We start from the raw sequence: 23,935 nt of genomic DNA, 5'->3' as shown, positions 1-23,935 counted from the left end.
TGGTTAAGTGGAAGGAGACAGAGGGTAGTAGTACATGGAGTTTGCTCCGAGGAAAAGGATGTGATCAATGGGGTACTGCAGGGATCGGTCCTTAGGCTGGCTCTTTTTAACATCTTTGTGATATTGCAGAAGGACTGTCTGGTAAGGTTTGTCTCTTTGCGGATGATACCAAAAACTTTGCAATAGGGTAGATACCCCGGAGGGTTGACTTACCACCCAAGAATGCCAAAAGATCATCCCGCACATTCCTTAATCTGCACTTCCCTAACTGCAAAGGTCTAAAATACAAACTAATGCATGCGTCAAACTTTACCTACTTGAGCACACAGTTATGGAATGCATTGCCGCACAACTTAAAACGATTTATGAATTAAAGAACTTCCGCAAACTACTGAAGACCCATCTCTTTAACAAGGCATACCACAAAGATCAACCAATGTGAATATACACAACTCCTCCACATATATTCTGCACTGTCTTATAATATCTGCTTGTTATACTACTATCATGTTTTATCATTATCATGTTGCCCAAGATCCTTCTGTAACACTAAATGTCTATTTTCTAATATATTTCCACCACCATTCATGATGTATTGTAAGCCACATTGAGCCTGCAAAGAGGTGGGAAAATGTGGAATACAAATGCAATAAATAAATAAATAAATAATAAATAAATAGCATATGGAGGGATCTGGTGAAGCTTGAAGAATGGTCCAGCAATTGGCAACTCAGTATCAATGCTAAAAAAACTGTGTGTGATGATGTCAAGGTGGCCAAACAGGTAGAAAAGGCGATGGTCAAAGCCAGAAGGATGCTTGGGTGCATATGGACAGGAATGGCCAGCAGGAAAAAAAAAAAAAAAGAGGTGATAGTGCCCTTGTATAAGTTTCTGTGAGGCCCCATTCAGAATACTGTGTGCAATTCTGGAGACCGCACCTACGAAAAGAAATAAACTGGATGGAGTTGGTACAGAGGGCAGCTATCAAACTGATCAGTGGTCTCTTTCATAAAGTGTATGGGGACAGACTTAAGGTTCTCAATATATATACTTTGGAAGAAAGGCAGGAGAGATGGGATATGATAGAGATGTTTAAATACCACTATGCCATTAATGTACAGGAGCTGAGCCTCTTTCAAATGAAGGAAAACTCTGGAATTTAAATGCTTTACTTTTTGTCTATTAGATTGTAAGCTCTTTGAGCAGGGACTGTCTTTCTTCTGTGTTTGTACAGCGCTGCGTACACTTTGTAGCGCTCTAGAAATGTTAAATAGTAGTAGTAGTAGTAGAATTCTGGAATGAGAGGGCATAGGATAAAGTTAAGAGGTTATAGGCTCAGGAGTAATCTAAGGCAATACTTTTTCATGGAAAGGGGTGGTGGACGTGTGGAATCACCTCCCGGTGGAGACGAGGACTATGTCTGATTTTAAGAAAGTGTGGGACAGGCACATGGGATCTCTTAGGGAAAGGAGGAGATAGTGGTTGCTGTGGATGAGCAGACTGGATGGGCCATTTGGCTCTTATCTGCCATCATGCTTCTATGTTTCTATTTCTAGGGTTGAACCAAAATTGGTATCCACTAATCTCTGGTAGTTAAATCAACAATAACAAAATACTATAACCAGGATATAATAAACCTAACAATTTCAACATTACTTCTTGTAATTTTTTAAGAGCACCCTCAGATATTCCCACTATAAGAAGCACAACAGCTGGTGTCTTGATAATGTTATGAACAGGAGGCCGTCTTAACCCTAGTACCTGAAGAAAGAATACTGAAACCCGCGGAGTCGGGCATGTTCAGGGGAAGGCGAATAATAAGAGATTTATTTTTGGACACAAGGAGATCATGGACACAGCATAAAAGCAACGCAGATACAGCACAACTCAGATAAGTGTTCATTAAACATTTTAACATTAATTACTTTTACATATCACTGATTTTGATGAACATTGGGCAGGTTATATTTTTTGTACTGTACATAAGGCTGGTAGGACATTGTTATTATATCATTTGAAGAATTATACCAGCCTGTTAGCACTTATCCGGTGATTCACAAAAGAAGAATAAAAATGTGTAACCCGATGAAAGAAGTGTTACACCACTAAGCAACAAAAATTTGTTGTGTTTCTTATAGTGGGAATATCTGAGGGTGCTCTTAAAAAATTACAAGAAGTAATGTTGAAATTGTTAGGTTTAATATATCCTGGTTATAGTAATTTGTTATCGTCTATTTCTAGGGTGGCATAGACTCTGTGGGCAACAGTGTAAGGGAAATAAATGCAAATCTTGACAGGGACCCTGTTTTGACAGGATTGTTCCCACAGCTACTTGAGATGATGCCATTTCTATTACAAACGGGAGTGTGATGTCAAAGGCACAGGCATTCTTTAGCTGTTCAGAGGCCTATTTATTTTATTTATTTCTTTCATTAGTATCCCACATGTTCTGGCATCTGGAGGCCCATAAATTTGGGCTATGGAAATGTTGGTAAGGAGGTAATGTGAGTAACTTCCCAGGATACCAGTGTGCCTAATTAGGGGACCAGGTTCATGCCATCACTCTTGCAACAGGATTACTCAGCCGCTTCTCCAACCTGAAAAGCCCTAGCCTCCTTAGTCTTTCTTCATAGGGAAGTCGTCCCATCCCCGCTATCATTTTAGTCGCCCTTCGCTGCACCTTTTCCAATTCTCTACTATATCTTTCTTGAGATGCAGCGACCAGAATTGAACACAATACTCAAGGTGCGGTCACACCATTGAGCGGTACAACGGCATTATAACATCCTCACACCTGTTTTCCATACCTTTCCTAATAATACCCAACATTCTATTCTCTTTCCAAGCTGCCGCAGCAGCACACTGAGCAGAAGGTTTCAGTGTATTATCGACGACGACACCCAGATCCCTTTCTTGGTCCGTAACTCCTAACGTGGAACCTTACATAAGTACATAAGTACATAAGTAGTGCCATACTGGGAAAGACCAAAGGTCCATCTAGCCCAGCATCCTGTCACCGACAGTGGCCAATCCAGGTCAAGGGCACCTGGCACGCTCCCCAAACGTAAAAACATTCCAGACAAGGTATACCTAAAAATGCGGAATTTTTCCAAGTCCATTTAATAGCGGTCTATGGACTTGTCCTTTAGGAATCTATCTAACCCCTTTTTAAACTCCGTCAAGCTAACCGCCCGTACCACGTTCTCCGGCAACGAATTCCAGAGTCTAATTACACGTTGGGTGAAGAAAAATTTTCTCCGATTCGTTTTAAATTTACCACACTGTAGCTTCAACTCATGCCCTCTAGTCCTAGTATTTTTGGATAGCGTGAACAGTCGCTTCACATCCACCCGATCCATTCCACTCATTAACCTTGCATGACGTAGCCTTAGAACTCTATATCCTTTTTCAGAAGGCATCTTGATTCATACAGCCACATATTGCTCTTGGGGTATGGGAGCGTCTGAATAAATGAGGATATCATCAGGCAACATCTGTGAGATCCCACTGCCAGCCTGAAAGGAGACGAGTTCCTGGGACAGTGTTGTTAGAGTGAACGTCTGAATAGTTGATGCCAGTGTGCCTCATCTTCCTGACAGAGGCTATCTTACTGCCATCTGGACTCCTGTATAAACTGAATTGTTTTCCTTGCCAGAGCTTGCTTTGCATTACTTGGTGCTGTCTTGTGCTTTGGCTGCCTGGTTGTCCTTGATCCTGCTCCAGTCCCTACTGGACCTCAGCCTTACTCCTGTGTTTGTCAGAGAGTTGCACTGTGCTTGTGTCTCCATTTGAATTCCCCTGCTTTCTGGTTCTCTCCCTGGGTTCAGATAGTGAAGACCTCATAGCCACCAGCACCAGAGGTTCAATTCAAAGGGTAGATGGTCGTTAGAAAGACCCTATCCTAATCTTCTCCTGTAAACAAGGAAGGCCACACCTTGTGGGAAACCTGTCTATGAACCTAACCCACCAACCACTCTCGGGTCTCTTCTGACAAGAATCATCACATCACCACAATGAATACATCTAAAGTGTCACAATTGTGACTGTTTTCCTTGGCTGTACTCACCTCGCCCTCTGGTGGCCAGAACTGGTGGCTGCCATAGACTGTCTTGCTGTCTCCCTACACATTCCAGACTTTCTTTCCTAACCGGTCCAGATAGTCTAGCCCTCCAGACTTGGTTAGAAGTTTGGCAGCTAGCCTTACCCTTACTTGCCTTGAGATTCCTGCAGTTGAGCTTCAGCTGGTGACGGTCTTTTTAAGCGCCTGTGGGCTTTGCTGCTTTGCCTTTGCAACGCCAAAGGTTGAGGTTTGTGTGCTTTTTGCACTTCTGCCTTGTCTTGCTTTGCCTTGTTTCTTGTCAATATTCCTAGTCTTAGTCTGTGTTCCAAGCTTGTTTGAGTCTCCTGAATCCTGTCTTGAATCCTGTCCTGTTTGCTCCTTCCCTGTCTACTTTTGGCTTCCTTCCCCTTCTGTTTATGAACCCTATTGATACCCTGTAGCTTGAATCCTGTTCTAGCCAAGGTTGTGTCTGTATTCTGTCTGTTTGAGACCCTGTATCATGAACCCTGTCTAGTCTAACTTGTTTCTCCCAAATGGTCCAGTAAGTCCTACCGGCTGCCTGCACCTAGGGGCTCAACCCTAGGGAACGGCGGTCAAGCACAGGTGAAGTCCTGTTCCAGTCACGCTAGTTCCTGAATCCTGCTTGTGTTTCCTGATTCTGGTCCCTGCCAAGCCAAATCCATCCCAGTTCTGCTTAATCCTGCCTCACCTGCCTCACATCGGAGAAAATTTTTCTTCACCCAACGTGTAATTAGACTCTGGAATTCATTGCCGGAGAACGTGGTACGGGCGGTTAGCTTGACGGAGTTTAAAAAGGGGTTAGATAGATTCCTAAAGGACAAGTCCATAGACCGCTATTAAATGGACTGGAAAAATTCCTCATTTTTAGGTATAACTAGTCTGGAATGTTTTTACGTTTGGGGAGCGTGCCAGGTGCCCTTGACCTGGATTGGCCACTGTCGGTGACAGGATGCTGGGCTAGATGGACCTTTGGTCTTCCCAGTATGGCACTACTTATGTACTTATGTACCTGCCTACAGCTTCTACTCTAGTCCTGTTGGTCCAGTCCTGTGACTTGGATTGGCCACTGTTGGAAACAGGATGCTGGGAGCGGATGGTAAGCCAAATAGCAGAACACAATACTGGTAATGATGTTTCCCTACTCGGAATCTGAGATACCTCCTGTGACTGGGAAGTATCAAAATGTGGGTTATAGGCATCCTTTAACTCCAAAGAGCATAACCAATTGTTTTCAAGAATTAGAGGGAAAGGGTGCCCAGGGAAATCATCCTGAACTTTTCTCTGATTAGGGATTTGTTAAGGACCCTTAGCAGGGGCGTAGCCAGACACCCAATTTTGGGTGGGCCTGGCCCGAAGATGGGTGGGCAGAAGAACTCCGCCCTCTCCCACAAGTGATTTGGTCTCTCCCTCTCTCGCCTGCATGCCATATGGTCTCTTAAGCATCCCCCTCACCCCATACCTTTTAAATAGCAGATTTTCACTGGCAGCAAGCAGCAAATAATACACACTGCTCATGTTGGCTCCACAGCCTTCCCTCTGATGCAACTTCCTGTTTCCGCATAGGTGGGAATACATCAGAGGGAAGGCTGGTACGCAGGAAGGACAGGAATTTTCGGCTGGTGGGGCTTGGGAATCCCTGCCAGACACTTCATAGGTGTGCTGCTACTGGGTGGGCCTGAGTCCAAGGTAGGTGGGCCTGGGCCCACCCAGGCCCACCCTTGGCTACGCCACTGACCCTTAGGTCTAGGAAGGGTCAAAATCCTCCCATTTTCTTGGTCACAAGGAAGTACCTGAAATAGGCACAGGTTCAACCGATTGGACTTATAGGAGGGAGGAAATTTCCTCTACAAGTACCTACTTGTGTTGAGAACTTATGAAAGATGCTCTCAGTGGGCAATTTGGTGGTCTCTGATGCCAATTCAGAGCGTAACCAAGACAAACTATTTGAAGAACCCACCGATTGGAGGTTACAACGGGCCATCTGTGATGATAAAAATTCAGCCTCCCGCCTACTGGTAAGTTATTCGGGACGGTTTATGAGAGTAGCTATACTCAGTAGAGTATAGAGGCGGTGTCAGTCAGATGAGTGCATATGTGAGTTGTTGATGTTCTAGGTGCCGAGTCCTTTGTTACAAACTTGAGAGAAATCCATCATTTAGCAACCTTTACAACAGACATCAAAGAATGAATCCCACTGTTGGTGAAAATGACAGGCTAATTTTAACTCTTCTGATTACTTGTGTTTAGTTTTGTAGTTTTCTCTACTCAGGAAGTGTAATATACTGCTCTAAGGGAGAAGAATTTCTAGGACAGGAATGGCAACCACAATCATGTGGACCACATAACAGTACATGAACACATTCTTGAAGGCACAAACCCTTGTGGGTTGGATCTGTTAATTTCATAATGTATGAGACAAAAAATATCTGACCTAGGAGTTTTGAAAATGTCCCTGATTGCAGGATTTTCAAGAAACTGTGACTAATTTACTGGGCAAGTATGAAACAGTTGTTTTTTTTTTTTTGGGGGGGGGGGGGGGGCTAGAAGGCAGAAATCTAATGTATAGTGAAGTTTAGTGGTCACTCCTCTCCTAAAAGAAGCTACATTTTGTCAAGTTTCTCTCTCTTTCAACTCTCCCTAATCAATAATGCAAAATTTCAAAGACAAAATATGTATGTATTTATTTGGATTTATTAACCACCATTTTGCAGGAATTCATTCAAGGCAGTTACAGCAACAATAAGTCAAACATAAGCAATAGACATATAGCAGTAAAAATATTCAAACAACAATACAAAGTATGGCACAGTATGCTATATTACAATGTCAACACAATACATAAAACATTTTAATAGCATATGATGTTAGCAAAGATGGAACATATAGGTAAAATAGAATAACAGGAGTAAGAAAATAAGGCACTAGTTTAAAGAAAGGTGCAAATGAGGACAAAAAGGTAATAGCACTGCTACTAATTTGTTTTTGATATCAGGCCAAAAAGCTTGTCTGTTTCAGGATACAAACTTTCTTTCTTGTTGAAAAGATACCTCTTCAAACGAGCCTATTCGAATGAACCAACTTAATCTAAGTACCCACACTACATGACTAATCCAAACCACTAACACTATCCACACCTTATCTTGCCCCCATATCCCTTCATCTTCTCATTCTCTTTACAACTTGTTATTTCTGTAATTTGATATATCCTTACATTGTGTTATCTCTGTTACACATTGTTCCAATTTAAGCCGCACTGAACCTGCTATTGAGCAGGAAAGAGCGGGGTATAAATGCTACAAATAAATAAATGTATAGCCATCAACAAGTCACTATCTCCCTGCGGCTCTGTTCTAATCACAGACACACACTTCCCATCCCTTTAAACACAAACCCTCACGACACCCCTTCCTGTTCTCCAAAGTATCCACCCTCAGAACACCTGCAATTGAAAGGTTAGCTTTGGTCTGATGCTATGATTTGTGCTGCCCCCAGAGCTCCATCAAACTAACATACCACCTGTCACCTGCTTCATGGCTGTGCCCTGCAGTATACTCGGTCCCCAGAGCTCTACCATGATAACACAGTCCTTGTACACTGTAGTATATATTATTTATTTATACTGGTCCAGATTTACCCAATTTTGAAATGCCAACCTAATTTCCAAGTTATAGTAGTTTTGCAGCACAGGAGTGGACATAAATTTCACAGTGACAAAGGGTAACGGGTCATAGACTTGATATACCATCTTTCTGTGATGTAACCCGAGCAGTTTACATTTATTATATGGTGCTCATCTAAATGATCTGGATTTATACTACCCCTTTATCAAAGCAACCCTTTTCCCTCTTCACTTCCTTCTTGTTACAGCGCTTACCCCCAAAATGGTTGCACAACTCTTCTGTAACAGGAATCAGACAGGAGGCATTCTGCATTCACACTGTGATATTTACACAGAAAAGGGCAGCCCTTAGTCAATTAAATAATTCTGCAGCAATATAAGAATAGCTGTTATTTCCCCTGATATACTAAGAGGCACAGATCTATCGACATGTGCATGTTATATTATCTAGCATCTTCCAATCTAGTTATTTATTCACTATGCTCATGTTAAACTAGGCATCTACAAGCACAAGTAAACCTGATAGGAGAAACGGAATGAATGTGTAAATCTATTCACACGTGACGTGCTGAAAATTCAAAGAAGCAATGATTATACTATTCAGGAGCAATTTGCAATCAAGGTAATTATAACACCAGACAAATGAAGCTGACAAATTCCTAATTACAAAAAAGATCAAAGTCATTGATGTGACTTCCCCAAATCACTACATGTCATGTTGCAATCCTTATGTATGAGTCAGTACATACTGAGTAAGCTTTAGAACTGCTAACCAAAATTTGAACAACAGTAACTCTGCCAAGTTATGTATACTATATGTAATCCCCCGTTGTAATGGGGGTTACTAAAGTTAAGACTATAAGAACATAAGCATTGCCATATGGGAACAGACTGAAAGTCCATCTTGCCCAGGATCCTCTTTCCAACAGTGGCCAATGCAGGTTACAGGTTACCTAGCAAGATCCCAAAACAGTACAATACATTTTATACTGCTTATCCTACAAATAAGCAGTGGATTTTCCACAAGTCCATCTTAATAACGGACTATGGACTTTTCTTTTAGGAAGCTATCCAAATCTCACAGTTGGGCAATGCAAACCCTGTGGGTAATGCAGAGTCTGGAGCTTGTAAGAAGCTTAAAAATAGGTCTTAAGCACAAGACGCGCTCCATTGCGCATGTGCGAGTGCTTCCTGCCCAACGCGAGAGCGCAGGACCAGCAGTACAATATAAAGCATAATGAAAAGGAGACAGCTCCAAGAGGAGGTGGGAAGGTAAGTGATAAGGCCTGCTGACCTCAAAAAATACCTGCTATAGGTAAGTACCTTCGCTTTCTCAAGAGGACAACAGGCCTATAAATCTCACAGATGGGAATTCCTAGCTACCAGGCTCACCAAAAACATCCACCAGTGGTCAACTGGACCTCGCAACTGCGAGGGCAAAAAGTAATTAACCTGAAACTATATACGACTGTGTGAGAGTGCAGTCCTGAACAGAACAAAACAGGCCTAGGATGGTGGAGTTGGACACTCTAGACCCCAAACAAATTCTGCAGCACGGTCTGGCAAAACAGACTTGTTTCAGGTATCCTGCTCAAGGCAGTAATGAGATGGGAATGTGTGGACTGAAGACCACGTCGCAGCCTTGCAATTTCTTCAGAGGCTTACCTCAAGTGGGCTACCGATGCAGCCATGGCTCTGACATGGTAAGCCCTGACAAGACCCTCAAGGGTCAGCCCATCCTGGGCATCAGTGAAAGAAATGAAATCTACCAGCCAATTAGAAATGGTGCATTTCCCAATGGCGCCCCCCATCCTGTTGGTATCAATAGAAACAAAAAGTTGGGTGGACTGTCTGTGGGGCCCAGTCCAATCCAAATAAAAGGTCAATGCTCACTTGAAGCCAAGGTGTGCAGTGCGCTTTCATCAGGATGGGCATGAGATCGGGGGAAGAACATTGGCAAGACAATCGACTGGTTCAGATGGAACTCTACAACCTTAGATAGGAACTTAAGGTGCGTGTGGAGGCCTACTCTGTTATGATGAAACTTCGTATAAGGTGCAGCCGCCACTAAGGCCTGAAGCTCACTGACCCTGCAAGCTGAAGTAACAGCCACCAAAAATATTACCTCCCAGGTCAAGTACTTCAGATGACAGGAATCAAGTAGCTCAAAAGGAGCTTTCATCAGCTGGGTGAGAACAAAGTTGAGGTCCCATGACACATGTGAAGGTCTGACAGGGGGCTTTGACAACAGCAAACCTCTTCTGAAGCAAACAACTAGAGGCTGTTCAGAGATGGGCTTACCTTACGGAGTTGGTCTCAAGACCAGACTCAAAGAGATGCAGAAGTTATTCAAGCAGGATCTGTGTAGGGAAGGAAAAAGGATCTAGGGCCCTGCCCTCACACCAGATAGCCAACCTCCTTCATTTGAAAGAGTAACACCTCTTAGTGAAATCTTTTCTGGAAGCCAGCAAGACTCTGGAGACACCCTCAGAAAAATGCAAGGAAGCAAATTCTAAGCTGTCAATATCCAGGCTGTGAGGGCCAGAGACCAGAGGTTAGGATGCAGAAGAGATCCCTCATTCTGCATGATGAGAGTCGGGAAACACTCCAATCTTCACGAATCTTTGGAGGATAATTCCAGAAGAAGAGGGAACCAGATCTGCGCAACCAGTAGGGCGCAATCAAGATCATGGTCCCACAGTCTTGCTCCAGTTTCAGTAAAGTCTTTCACACAAGAGGAATGGGAGGATACACATACAGAAGTCCTGACACCCAGTGAAGGAGGAAGGCATCCAACTCTAGTCTGTCACAGGCCTGGAGCATGGAACACAACTGAGGGACTGTCATGGAAAATATTAAGGATTGCTTTTCAGTCTTGCTTTAATCGATAATACATTTTTAAAATCCCCTGTCTTTGACCCAAAAGTGACTTTCCTGGTCTATCTCAAAGAACAGGCTGGAATGTAAGGCACATCTCAAGAACAATGTATGAGATAAGAACTCAAACACATTAAACTCTGTACTGCCCTCCAATCCTACTTCCACAGCCCCATCTTATGGCAACTCCCTCTACCCCGACCATCACCCTCTCGGCTCCTTCCCTCCAATACTGGGTTTTGTAATAGGAGAAGGCCAATGCCAACTTGATGAGCCCAATTGGTCCACAATCCTTTGAAGCACAAGGGACATTATAGTGCCATACAATTCAAGTAAAATACTGGTCTGGCAACAAGAGAAAAGGAAGTAATCTAAGGTACTAGCTTGCTGCTTTCTCCCTCCTATGCCAAGCTGTACTCATCATGGGGTGAAGAGGACAGATGTGTGTGCCACTGCCACCACCATTACCTCTTATTCATTCTAGTCCCCCCATAAATTTCCATCAGAAAATGAAGAATTTCATGGTAAGAGGATTCATTCCTGTTCATGCAGTTGTGGAACTACAGAACAAGCACCATACTCCCCATGAGTACCAAGTCATTATTACTTGTAGGAATGCTGCATGATTAAAAAGTAGCTCAATGAGAGAGCTGCACACTAAAGAAAACCAATGCCTTCACTTTGTTTTCATTGGTCTCCCCTCTGAATTTCTTTTATTACTACTACTACTTAACATTTCTAAAGCGCTGCCAGGGTTACGCAGCGCTGTACAATTTTAACACAGAAGGACAATCCCTGCTCAAAGAGCTCACAATCTAAAGGACAAGTGTAGAGTCAGTCAAGTAGGGGTAGTCAATTTGGGGCATTCACAATTACATGAAAGGTACAAAGGTATAAAGGTTAGGTGCCGAAAGCAATATTGAAGAGGTGGGCTTTGAGCAATGATTTGAAGATGGGTAAGGAGGGGGCTTGGCGTAGGGGTTCAGGAAGTTTATTCCATGCGTAAGGTGATGCGAGGCAGAATGGGCGGAGCCTGGAATTGGCGGTGGTGGAGAAGGGTGTTGAGAGGAGGGATTTGTCCTGTGAGCGGAGGTTACGGGCGGGAATATAACGGGAGATGAGGCTAGAGAGGTAAGGAGGTGCTGCAGACTGAGTGCATTCGTAGGTAAGAAGGAGAAGCTTGAACTGTATGCGGTATCTGATCGGAAGCCAGTGAAGTGACTTGAGGAGAGGGGTGATACGAGTATATCGGTTCAAGTGGAATATAAGGCGTGCAGCGGAGTTCTGAACTGATTGAAGGGGGGATAGATGGTTAAGAGGGAGGCCAGTGAGGAGTAGGTTGCAATAGTCAAGGTGATGAGAGCGTGGATGAGAGTTCGGGTGGTGTGCTCAGAGAGGAAAGGGCGAATCTTGCTGATATTAAAGAGGAAGAAGCGACAGGTCTTGGCTGTTTGTTGGATATGTGCAGAGAAGGAGAGGGAAGAGTCAAAGATGACTCCGAGGTTGCGGGCAGATGAGACGGGGAGGATGAGGGTGTTATCAACTGAGATCGAGAGCGGAGGAAGAGGAGAAGTGGGTTTTGGTGGAAAGACAATAAGCTCGGTCTTGGCCATGTTCTCAGGACAATGGACAGAGCAATGCTGGGATATGTAAGGACAGGGCCGGTCTTAGGCAGAGGCGACCAAGGCGACCGCACAGGGCCCCACGCCTAAGGGGGCCCCGCACGGCGCGCCTCAACTCTGCCTCGCTCGTGCCTCCGCTCCGACCTCCACCGCTGCTCGCCTTAGTTGACTGAGATGATCCCCATTCCTGCGGCTCGGCCGCTCCGGTCACCACCGGCACGGTGCCCACCCCCCGGCTTGGGCCCGCTGAGCCCGCCGCCAGCTCCCGAGTCCCCGGACCCCAGCGACTAACTGAGCGATGCCAGCGAGCCAGCCCAGGCAGCGACGGCCCCGCCCCCTACTTGACTGACTGTACATTTGTCTTTTAGATTGTAAGCTCTTTGAGCAGGGACTGTCCTTCTATGTTAAACTGTACAGCACTGCGTAACCCTAGTAGCGCTTTAGAAATGTTAAATAGTAGTAGTAGTAGTAGTAGTTGCAGCGCGACGGCTCACCTCCAGGCTCCAGCTTCCCGCTCAATGTCCCGCCTTCTGATGTATTTCCTGTTTCCGGACGCAAGGGCGGGAGTCACTGAGCGGGAAAAGCTGGAGCCTGGTCGGAGGTGGTGAGGACGTGAGGTGAGCCATCGTTGCTGACGCCAACAGTTGTGCACTTATGCCAAATCGAAATCGGATTCCATGCAGGCAGGAGATCAGGAGAAGTGTCTCTCTCATCTAACAACGCTTGCGGACGGTGTAAGGGTTGGAAATGTCTGCCTCCCTGAGAGGAATTTGGCCCAACAACATTAGTTGCTGGAGAAGATGAGCAAGTAAGATCTTCTGGCTTGGAAGAGGTTGTTTCTAACATATCTGGGTTATTTTCACTTAGATCTGCAGATATTTCTCCTGATAAAAATGTGGATGACAATAGCAGATTTAGCTAAAACACTGCTTCCAGTAATTAATGATATGACACCTCGAATTAATCATTTGGAAGCTAGACTGCAATCACAGGAAGAAAAGATTACTAAGCTAAAATCTGAGAATGGAAATCATGAAGTAGCAAAATCTGATATAAAGTAGGTACAATCAGTTCAAACTATTTTAGTAACTGATGTGGCTACTTGCCTCTCTGGTTTGATGGGTTACAGAGTAATAGGGGAATTTGAAAGTACTGGATCTTTTCTTAATATTTTTCCTTTATTCTCCTTTGTTATGAGAATTGGAACTACTAATTGTAGTGGACTTAAACTGAATAATTTCTGGGGAGGGGAGGTTTCATGATAGCACTGTGCTTATTATTTCAATCAGTTTTTTTGTACAAGTTTAGCTTCATTTGTCTTTATTTGAAATTTCATAAATAAAAAAATGTTCTAAAAATGGAATAATCTTATCAATGGGGTGGAGCTAGGGTGGGGGCCCCACCAAATTGGTCTGCATAGGGCCTTGCACTTGCTAAGACCGGCCCTGTGCAAGGAGAGGCATGCTGTAATTTCACCTACCAACACAGCATGACTATGATCGAACAGGACATTACGCAATCTTCATCCATTCCGACCCTCCACTTATACCTCATACTATCACTATACAACTTTGTATTTGTTATCCACCGACTGGGCAAACGCCTTTGACGGTACTATGTAAGCCACATTGAGCCTGCAAATAGGTGGGAAAATGTGGGGTACAAATGCAACAAACTAGTAAATAAAAGTGAGGTAATCAGACCACTGCACAGGTCACTGAGATCTCATTAATTCCAGAGGCCATGACCTTGAGGAGAGACAGTGAAACCCAACGCTGCACCAAAAGCCATATATGACTTAAAGGCGGGGATAGTGCTGGGCAGACTTATACGGTCTGTGCCAGAGCCGGTGGTGGGTGGCAGGGATAGTGCTGGGCAGACTTATACGGTCTGTGCCAGAGCTGGTGGTTGGGAGGCGGGGTTGGTGGTTGGGAGGCAGGGCTAGTGCTGGGCAGACTTATAGGGTCTGTGCCAGAGCCAGTGGTTAGGAGGCGGGGTTGGTGGTTGGGAGGCGGGGATAGTGCTGGGCAGACTTATACGGTCTGTGCCAGAGCTGGTGGTTGGGAGGCGGGGTTGGTGGTTGGGAGGCGGGGATAGGGCTGGCCAGACTTATACGGTCTGTGCCCTGAAGAGGACAGTACAAATAAAAAAAGTAGCACATATGAATTTATCTTCTTGGGCAGACTGGATGGACCGTGCAGGTCTTTTTCTGCCGTCATCTACTATGTTACTATGTTTAAAGACTTTTAAATATTTATATCCTAAAGAAAAGAGATATTCAACATTGCATAGGAATCAGGAATACACAATGGAAATAAAATTCTAGAACAAAATATAAAAGATAAAACTTTTGAAAATATTTCTTCAAGGAAAAGATAGTAGATGCATGAATGGTCTTCCGGGGAAGTGGTTAAGGCACAAACAGAATTCAAGAATGCATAGGAAACACACGGATGATGAATAGTTTGAAGAAATGGAAAGTCAGATTAACTGGTTTGAACCAACAAATACGTTGGACAAACCAGATGGACCTTCAGGTCCTTAGTTGCCATCGTATTCCTTGCCTCTATAGTTGGATGAACTGGTTAGAATCCTTGCATTTTCACAATGTTGTAATGCACGATACATTTATGCTCAAAAGTTTTTACCTGACTGGTTGTTCATCATACGAATAGCTTTGGCTTTGGCCAGCTCCAGAGCAGTCACCCAGCGCTGCCTCTCTACTTCAGAGCTTGCCTTTAGGTGATATGTCCTGCCCCCACTGGAAAGAACAATGTTACAGGCATCTTCTGTATCAATATGAGCCATCGATAGGTTGATGGTGCCACGACATGTATGGGCCATCTCAGCTTGAGTCCTGCGATGAAAAAGAAAAAGAAAAAAATTGAAGTCCCTATGAAAATCATCCAAGAATGTGCATACAGTTTAGTGCCCAGAACAGAAGCCATCCAATTCCAAAGCTAAAGCACATTCTCCAGAATACTGCACTGTCCTGAGATACCACCATCCTGAGCACTGTACCAAGGTAACCCATTTCCTGCAGCAGCTCAGGAAAAAGCTGGAAAATTCTGAGGCAACTCAGTGGTATTTTTAAATGTAATTTTGTATGCACAAACCCTGTAGCAGCAGCAGAAGTTCAAATAAAGGGCCCCCAAGCACTAAATTCTGAAAATGACCCCAAAAGTGGGAAAGATCCTCTTCAGAAGATCTGGAAGTAGTTGCAAGTGGGCCCCCTGCCCCGTCCCTTCTTTCTCCATCCCCGTCCCGTCCCTGCAGGTTCTGTCTCTGTTCCCGCCCCATCCCCGCTCTTTCCCCATGGGCTCTGGCCTCATCTGCAGAAGCCTCAAACAATTATGATTTTATATTTAAATCTTTTTATTACAATATAAAAAGGAACAACATGTTGGGCAACTATTGTGTATAAATTACAAATAGAAAACTATAATAACAGTGAGCAGCTATAATAACCCTCCTCACCACCACCCTCTACCCTTCTAACCCAAACAATAGTTGATTTCTACTACCCAAGGAATGCTAATCCACCCCGTTCTGTATGCCCTAGAAAGGAGAAATATGCCCTATGAAGCACTGTCTAGCTCTCCTGTCTTCCACAACCCTTCCTTCAATAGAAGATGTCTTCTTAGAAGATGTGCTGGTAGCAGAATGTACAACATCCCCCATGCAAATTTGCTAGTTGTGGCCAGCATGTTTGTTTGTTTTTCCAAAACATTAAAATGTCGTTTTCTGCGAACTGGGAAGTAACGTCACCAAGCAACATGGTCGCTTGAAGCGAAAGCGCCCGCTACCATGCGCTGAATTTTTTGGCGGTACCCCAGTGAGCTATATCTTTCACAGCACGATTCGGGTGATCGAGTGCCCGTTTGTTCGGGAGACGCAGAAGAAGCATGAGTGCACCCATGAGTCTCGCTCAGTTTGCCTTTTCAAGCGATTCAGTGGCGAAGCACATGGCAGGCGAGGTACTGGCTACCTCGGGCCCGGCGTGCTGTGACGCAGAAGCCGAGTCCCAGGATTTATTTGTATCAGAGCAGGATCGAGAAGCCCCAGAGTCCCTTAAGTCTTCAGAGTTGAGAAAGTGGCTGTTGGAGATGCGGGCAGACCTTAAAGCAGTCCGTATGGACTTAGCAACTTTGGGGGCGGATTTGCGCGGTGAAATTTGGGATCTGGGCAATCGAGTGGAGGAATTGGACACCCGAATGAAGGAGCATGAGGCAGGGATCTCTATCCTAGATCAACGGATGGAGGAGATGCGTACTGGATTCCAACAGCTTACAGACAAATTGGAGGACTTGGAGAACCAGAGTCGGAGACATAATTTAAGGTTTAGAGGCCTGCCTGAATCACCAGCATATAATAATTGCGACAAACTGGTACAGAATCTAGTGAGTGCCCTATTAACAGAGGCAGGGACGCCGGTGAACATACATGAGGTGGTTTTGGAGAGGTCCCACAGAGCGCTGTGCATGGCAAGACGCAATTTACCTAAGGACATAATAGCTTGTTTCCAAGATTTCAAACTCAGAGAAAAGGTGCTACAAGCAAGTCAGAAACTTGATAACTTTAAATGGGATTCCTACCAGATTGAAGTATTTCAAGACCTGGCTGCAGTTACTTTAAAGAGGAGAGCAGACCTGAAGTGGTCACTGGGAGATTGCGTGAATTGGGTATGAAGTATAGATGGTGGCACCCATTTGGCTAGCATTTTATAAGGATGGCCGCCTGCATCAAGTCAAATCGGTGGCAGAGGCACAAGAGATTTTGCCAGAAAGAGATGGGGATAAATTGACCGCACCGCCCAGCAAGCCCAGATCTGTTTCCATGTCAGTGCATCCAAAATGGCAGCGGGTGTCTAAGGGTAATAAGAGGCTGGAACGCCAGAAGTCAGCGAGCCAGCTAACCTGAAGGAGAGGACTTCTTCCAGGCAAGAAATATAAGGCTTGACTTGACGTAATGGGACTTATCAGTACTATGAGACATGAGTGGTTCTTGGGGGTGGAAGATGTTTGGTGTGGTGAGAATGCATATTACTGATGTTCACATGTTTTCATGCTGTGTTTGATACTGGGGATACTAACTGTGATATCCTAATGATAGTAGGATGTGGGGGGCGGGGGCAGGGAGGCTCACTTCTTTTGTTGGATGTCCCTTCTTTATATGGGAAGGGGTCTTGAATTTAAGTGAGGGTGGGGGTGGTAGGGAAGGGGTTGGGGGAGGGAGGAAGATAGTGGGAGAGAAATTGAGATGGTTTGGTGGCTCTGGGGGGGATGGGCTGGGGTTCTGGAGGGGGGCCACTTGTGGGATTGCTTCTTTACACAATTAACCTTTATTGTGTGATATAAAGATGGAGCTCCTGAACGTCAGGGGGCTAAATGTTCCTTTGAAACGTCAGCTCTTATTTCGAGAGTTGGTCCGTTTAAAGGTTGATGTTGCCCTGATTCAGGAGACACATTTGAAACCAGTGCATGAAACACTATGTAAACATATTAAATATCCGACACAATATTTTGCTTCCAATCGTGATGGTTCCAGGACGAGGGGGGTGGGGGTGCTGTTTGCTGATTCCCGACCATGGCAGGTTGAAAAAGTAATTTGAGCTAATGGGGGGGGGGGGGGGGGGGCGATATATACTTACAGTATTGGCATTGGTGGTCCTGAGATATACAATTCTAAATGTTTACTGCCCCAACAGTGAGCAGGGTTCCTTTTTTTAGACAATTAGACCAAGTATTGCTGAAGCATAAGGTGGGATCCCTGCTTACGGGAGGAAATTTTAATTTAACGATGGACCTAAGGTTAGATAATTCCACTAGGGCCATAAAATATGCCCAGCGAGATCGTGCAATGTTTCATGAGTTTCCTGAACGCTGGCACGTGATAGATCTTTGGCGCCACATCAATCCTACACGGTGGGAGTACACTTATTTTTCGTCTGTACATAATTCATTTACACGAATAGATTTGTGGTTTTCACGCTACATCACAACCCCATCAGGTGTTCTTGTCTCTGTCTCTTAAAACCACTTTACAGGTCCCTTATCCCAAACATAAAACAAACAATATAATTAAACATCTTTTAACAAAACACGTTTTATTTTATTTTACAAGTATCCTCACTGCCGGTATCACACTAAAAGAGACGTTTTGTTGTTTTTTTCCCCCTATATAGATAATACATGTTTATAATTTATAGCCATTAATCGTTTTCACTATACTACATTTATATGCGTTGATATAATTCTCCGGTTTCAATTCCCATGTGTTTCTCTGTATATTCTGTGACCATATTTTTTATCACACACATATTTTTTTATATATCTATATATGGTGAAAATTTCTTTAAAATCGTGGTTTATCTGATTAAATACATGCATAAGCATTATTGTTATTACACCAACACACTGCTAGATAAAAGGAAACTATTCACTAAACTAATCCAATGATTATATTGCATCTACACATATATATTTTTTCCATGTATTTTTCCATCTCTTTAAATACACTTGTTATATTCCCAAAACAAACACTACTTACTAAAACTTGGTTAGATGAAGCATCAACAATAAATTGTATATTAAAATGTACTATATATATACTAGCTGTTGAGCCCGTAAAAACGGACTAGTAAAGGAAGGGGGGGATTTGAAAGCCCTCCCCCCCCGGATGGGTCGCCGCCGCCACCCCTCCCCCGGAGTCCCCTCCGCCAGCCCTCCACCTGGGCCGGGTACCTGGCTTCACTATTGAAACCGCCGGAACGCAGCACACAGCTCATCTGAGCTGCCGTCGGCCTTCCTTCTCTGCGTGTGTTCCTCCCTCGTGTGACGTAACATCGGCGAGGGCGGGACACAGGCAGGTAAGGAAGGCCAACGGCAGCTCAGATGAGCTGTGTGCTGCGTTCCGGCGGTTTCAATAGTGAAGCCAGGTACCCGGGCCGGGTGGAGGGTGGGTGGCGGCGGCGACTCCAGGTGCGTGGGGGGAGCGGTAGCGGCAACCCTGGGGGGGGGGAGCGGTGGCGATGGCGGTTCCCTCACTCGCAGGTGCGCAGGTTCCCTCTCTGTCACGCCCTCGTCATCACGTATTGACGCGGGGCGGGACAGAGAGGGTCTCTACTGCGCATTTGCGAGTGAGTACGCCTCTTGCCATTTATATGTTTGATATATATATATATATAAAATTTTGATTTTTTTTTGTACTTTAATATATTTTTTATAATTTTTTAATGTTCTTTAATTTTTTTATTTTTTAATATTTTCCTTATTTTTTAATAATTTTTTTTACTTTTTCATTTCTTATTTTTTACTTAGTCACATTTCTTCCTTTTCTCTATTATTTTTTTCGTTTTTTCCTTTAATCATTTATGTAACATTTTGGTACATATATTGTCTTTCTTCAGACAATATTTATTATTGTACTCATACATTATGACCGAGTATTTTTTTTTGCATTTGCATATGATTTTATCATAACTTTTTTCCAGATCATATTTATCATTGTGCTCATGTTATAATCAAGTACATCATTGTGCTTATATGTTTTTAATCAAGTACATCGTTTCTATGTATCTGTGTATGATTTTTATCATTCTTTTATTTGAGGATCTCTCCTCAAAGCGAGGGACTTTGCGTTTACACTTGATGCCATCAGATCCAAGCCTGGAGTCCCCCATTTGGCACAAATCTGAAGAAAATCTTTGTCTGCCAGTTCCCCTTCTGCCGGGTCGATTTGATGTCTGCTGAGGAAATCGGCTTGCACGTTGCTCTGACCGGCTATGTGAGCCGCAGACAGCAGCTCTAGGTGGCGCTCGGCCCAGTCGCAGATCTGAGATGCCTCCGCAGCCAGGGCCCTGCACTGAGTGCTGCCCTGGCGATTGATGTATGCTACTGCTGTCATGTTGTCCGACAGAACTCGGACAGGAAGACCCTTCAGCGTCCTGTGGAAGGCCAGAAGAGCCTGAAATATTGCTCTCAGTTCCAAACGATTGATGGACCATCCCGCTTCCGCGGTGGACCACAGACCCTGAGCATAGCGTCCCCGGCACTGAGCATAGCGTCCCCGGCAATGAGCTCCACAGCCTGAAATGCTGGCATCCGTTATCACCAGACACCAAAAAGGAAGAGCCAGTGGCATCCCCTGCTGCGGCCTGCTGTCGGAAAGCCACCAATCCATACTGCGCTGGGTCGCAGGAAGCCACCGTAGTCTGCGTTGGTATTCCTGGGAAATCGGAGACCATTGCTGAAGCAGAGCAAGCTGCAGCGGTCTCAAGTGAGCTCTCACCCAGGGAACCACCTCTATGGTGGCCATCATCGACCCCAGGAGCTGAACAAAGTCCCAAGCTTGAGGGCGAGGCATCCGCAGGCGGACCCAATTCTGAAGCTTGAGCTGACTGCTGTTGGGAAGACAAAAAAAAACCCCAAAGTCGTGTTGAACCGGACCCCCAAATACTTGAGAGACAGAGGGGGTCAGGTGACTTTTGGGCATATTGACTACCCAGCCCAGAGTCTGAAGATCTGTAACAACTCTGCCTGTGGCAAGTCGACTCTCGTCTGCCGAATCCGCTCTGATGAGCCAGTCGTCGAGATAAGGGTGAACTCTGATACCCTCTCGCCTGAGAAAGGCAGCCACTAACATAGTAGATGACGGCAGAAAAAGACCTGCACGGTCCACCCAGTCTGCCCAACAAGATAAACTCACATGTGCCATTTTTTGTGTATACCTTACCTTGATTTGTACCTGTCTTTTTCAGGGCACAGACCGTATAAGTCTGTCCAGCACTATCCCCGCCTCCCAACCACCCGCCCCGCCTCCCACCACAGGCTCTGGCACAGACCGTATAAGTCTGCCCAGCACTATCCCCACCTCCCAACCACCAGCCCTGCCTCCCATGACCTTGGAAAAAGTCCAAGGGCAGTTGCCAGGCCGAAAGGCAAGGCGCAAAACTGGAAAGGCTCAATACCGCAAACCGGAGAAACCGCTGATGCGGTGGCCAGATGGGAATATGCAAGTACGCTTCCTTGAGGTCCAGAGACGTGAGAAACTCTCCTGGCTGTACCGCCGCAATGATGGAGCGCAGGGTTTCCATGTGGAAGTGTCGCATTCCTAAGGCCTTGTTGACTCTGCGTAAGTCAAGGATAGGTCTGAACGACCCGCCTTTTCGAGGCACCACAAAATACATGGAGTAGCGACCGCAGCCATGTTCGGCGGGAGGAACCGGAACCAGCGCTCCGAGCTTCAGCAACACCTGCAAGGTCTCGTATATTGCCGCCCGCTTGACGGCAGTGCCGCATTGGGACTCCAAAAACGCGTCTCTACTGGGACGGCAAATTCTAGTCGGTAACCTTCTCTGATCAGGTCTAGGACCCACTGATCCGAAGTAATCTTGGTCCACTCCTCGAAAAAGTGGGAGAGACGACCCCCTACTGCAGGAATCGACGAGTGGACTGGCGCCCCGTCATTACGGAGGACGCCCCTGAACTCCTGGACTTTGCCGAGACGCCGCCACGCGTTTGTCCGAACGAAGGAGTTCCTCTGCTAGAAACGGGTATGTTGACCAAACCCCGCAGAGCGCCCCGGGCGATACCTGCGAGCTTCGCGAAAACGTGGCCTGGAAGAGGAGGGAAAAGAAGGACTTTTGGAAGAAGGCCTTGGCCTATCCTCAGGCAACCGCTGGGACTTAAGAGTCCCCTAGGTCCTTAACAATCTTCTCCAAATCCTCCCCAAATAAAAGAAGGCCCTGAAAGGGTAACCTCACCAGCCTTAGTTTAGAGGCCATGTCAGCCTCCCAATGCCGGAGCCAAAGAAGGCGGCGGGCAGCAACCGCCACAGACATCTGCTTAGACGAAGCTCTGACCAGATCATAAAGGGCATCAGCCAAAAAAGACAGAGCAGACTCCATACGCGGGCCGACCTCAGCGAGGGAACCCGTTCCATCGGCGGGCTGCTCCACCACCTGCTACAACCAGGAAAGGCAGGCCTGGGCTGCATAAGGACTGCAAATAGCCGCCCTTAAGGAAAGGCCCGAGATATCAAAGGACCTCTTCAGCGCGGATTCCAGCCACCGGTCCTGCATATCTTTCAAAGCGACCCCTCCCTCCACCGGGAGAGTAGTTTTTTTAGTCACAGCCGTGACAAAAGCATCCACTTTAGGCATCCCAAAGAGGGTCAACTGACTTTCCCTCAGGGGGTAAAGGTGACACATAACCCTGGCCACCTTCAAGGGACCCTCAGGGTCAGACCACTGAGCTGAAATAAGCTTTTGGATGGAAGCATGCACAGGAAAAGCCCGAGAAGGCTTCTTAGTGCTATCCATCCTAGGATTAATAGAAGAGGCAGCGCCCTCGTCAGGATCTTCAATACAAAGGGCCTGTAAGGCAACAGAAATGAGAGCTGGCAGCTCGTCGCAGTGGAAAATCCGAACCGCTTTAGGGTCATCCAACTCCTGTGGCAAGCAGCCACCCTCATCTGGATCATCAGTCCGTGAGGGCCTGCCAGACCCTTCAGTCTCCCTGAAACTAGACCACGGGGAGAACAGAGTGAAGAGTCCCCCTCAGAAGGGGTATTCACTCGTCTACGCTTAGCGTCAACCAAAAGCTCGGGGGAAGAAATAAAGTCTCCAGCAGATGCTGGGCTATAAAGAACCGGAGGCAACCCAGACCGACAGGAATTGTCAGGAGCCTCATGCAGTGCTCTTTTTAACATAAAAGACTTATGCATCAGCAGCACAGAAAAACTCACCCTGTACATCCGCCCCCACACTGGGTGAAGCGGAAGCAAAAGCTCCTCTAGAAACCTCGAAACGAGGCATCCCCCTGCACTCAGACCCCTCCGCAATCGCGAGGGTCGAGTCACGCGGTGCCTCCAAGATGGCGGCCACTGCCAACTCCGGCGGGCGGGAAGAATCACTACCCGCCATGCTCGTGCCAGCATTAGCATCTAGGCAGCATGTGCTGCAAAGCCCCGCTGCTGATCTGCGTTTCCCACAGTGGGAGCAGCACTTAACCCCTTCAGCAGCCATCAAATACAGAAAACAAAATGGCGCCTTCACGCCACAATTTACCCCGCACAGAGTGCTGTCAGTGGGAACTTCCCCGGAGGAGCTGGGCACCACTCTCACCTCAGGAGACTGAGTCAAACGAGCTGCGGTCAAGCTGCACCGAACTAGGAGCTCAGGAGAAAGCCTCTCTCTGTTTTTTTTTTTTTTTTTTACTGTGAGGAAAGTTAGAGGCAGGAGGCCACAGAGGAACTCCAGGAGGAGGGGGAATGGGGTAAGGCAGGGACAGGGAAAACCAAGTATGCCGTTTAAAGTGGGCACCACCAGCCACAACACCCTCTGCTCTACTGGCAAAGCACAGGAGCCACCCCAGACAGAAATCCAGGAGCTGAGAAGGGACATCCACACCTGCTGGGAGATAAGAGTTATACTGAAAGCAGAGGGGGTTGGGCATCCTGGAACACCATGTGCTTTCAGTGTTCTCTATCTCCGCCTGCTGGTAGGCGGATATAACCCATCAGTTAATGGATTCATCTGCTGTTGATGACAAGGAAGCGTTTGCTATTTTTTTAAAATATATATATAGAAATATCTTTGTTGTCATCATAAGGAGAAATAAAGGCATATAGTACAGAACTGAAATCCACAATACAGCATTGGAAATAAAGCAAGCACTGGAGCACTGAAATACATTTTGAATATAACCCTCCCACCATCACAGACCCCTTGAAAAC

General features: G+C 45.7%; 1 protein-coding gene across 1 annotated transcript in view; it reads right to left on the bottom strand.

The window, feature by feature from the left end:
- The window catches only part of LOC115479653 (oxysterol-binding protein 2-like), a 378,141-nt gene that overhangs the window by 308,591 nt on the left and 45,615 nt on the right, over window positions 1-23,935 (bottom strand). Inside the window, exon 2 of the mRNA XM_030217714.1 lies at window positions 14,848-15,056. Coding sequence (XP_030073574.1) covers window positions 14,848-15,056 — 209 coding nt within the window. The remainder of the gene's footprint in view (window positions 1-14,847; window positions 15,057-23,935) is intronic.

The sequence above is a fragment of the Microcaecilia unicolor genome, chromosome 11 (assembly GCF_901765095.1).
Source record: "Microcaecilia unicolor chromosome 11, aMicUni1.1, whole genome shotgun sequence".
Classification (NCBI taxonomy): domain Eukaryota; kingdom Metazoa; phylum Chordata; class Amphibia; order Gymnophiona; family Siphonopidae; genus Microcaecilia; species Microcaecilia unicolor.
This window is presented reverse-complemented; position numbering and strand designations above follow the sequence as displayed.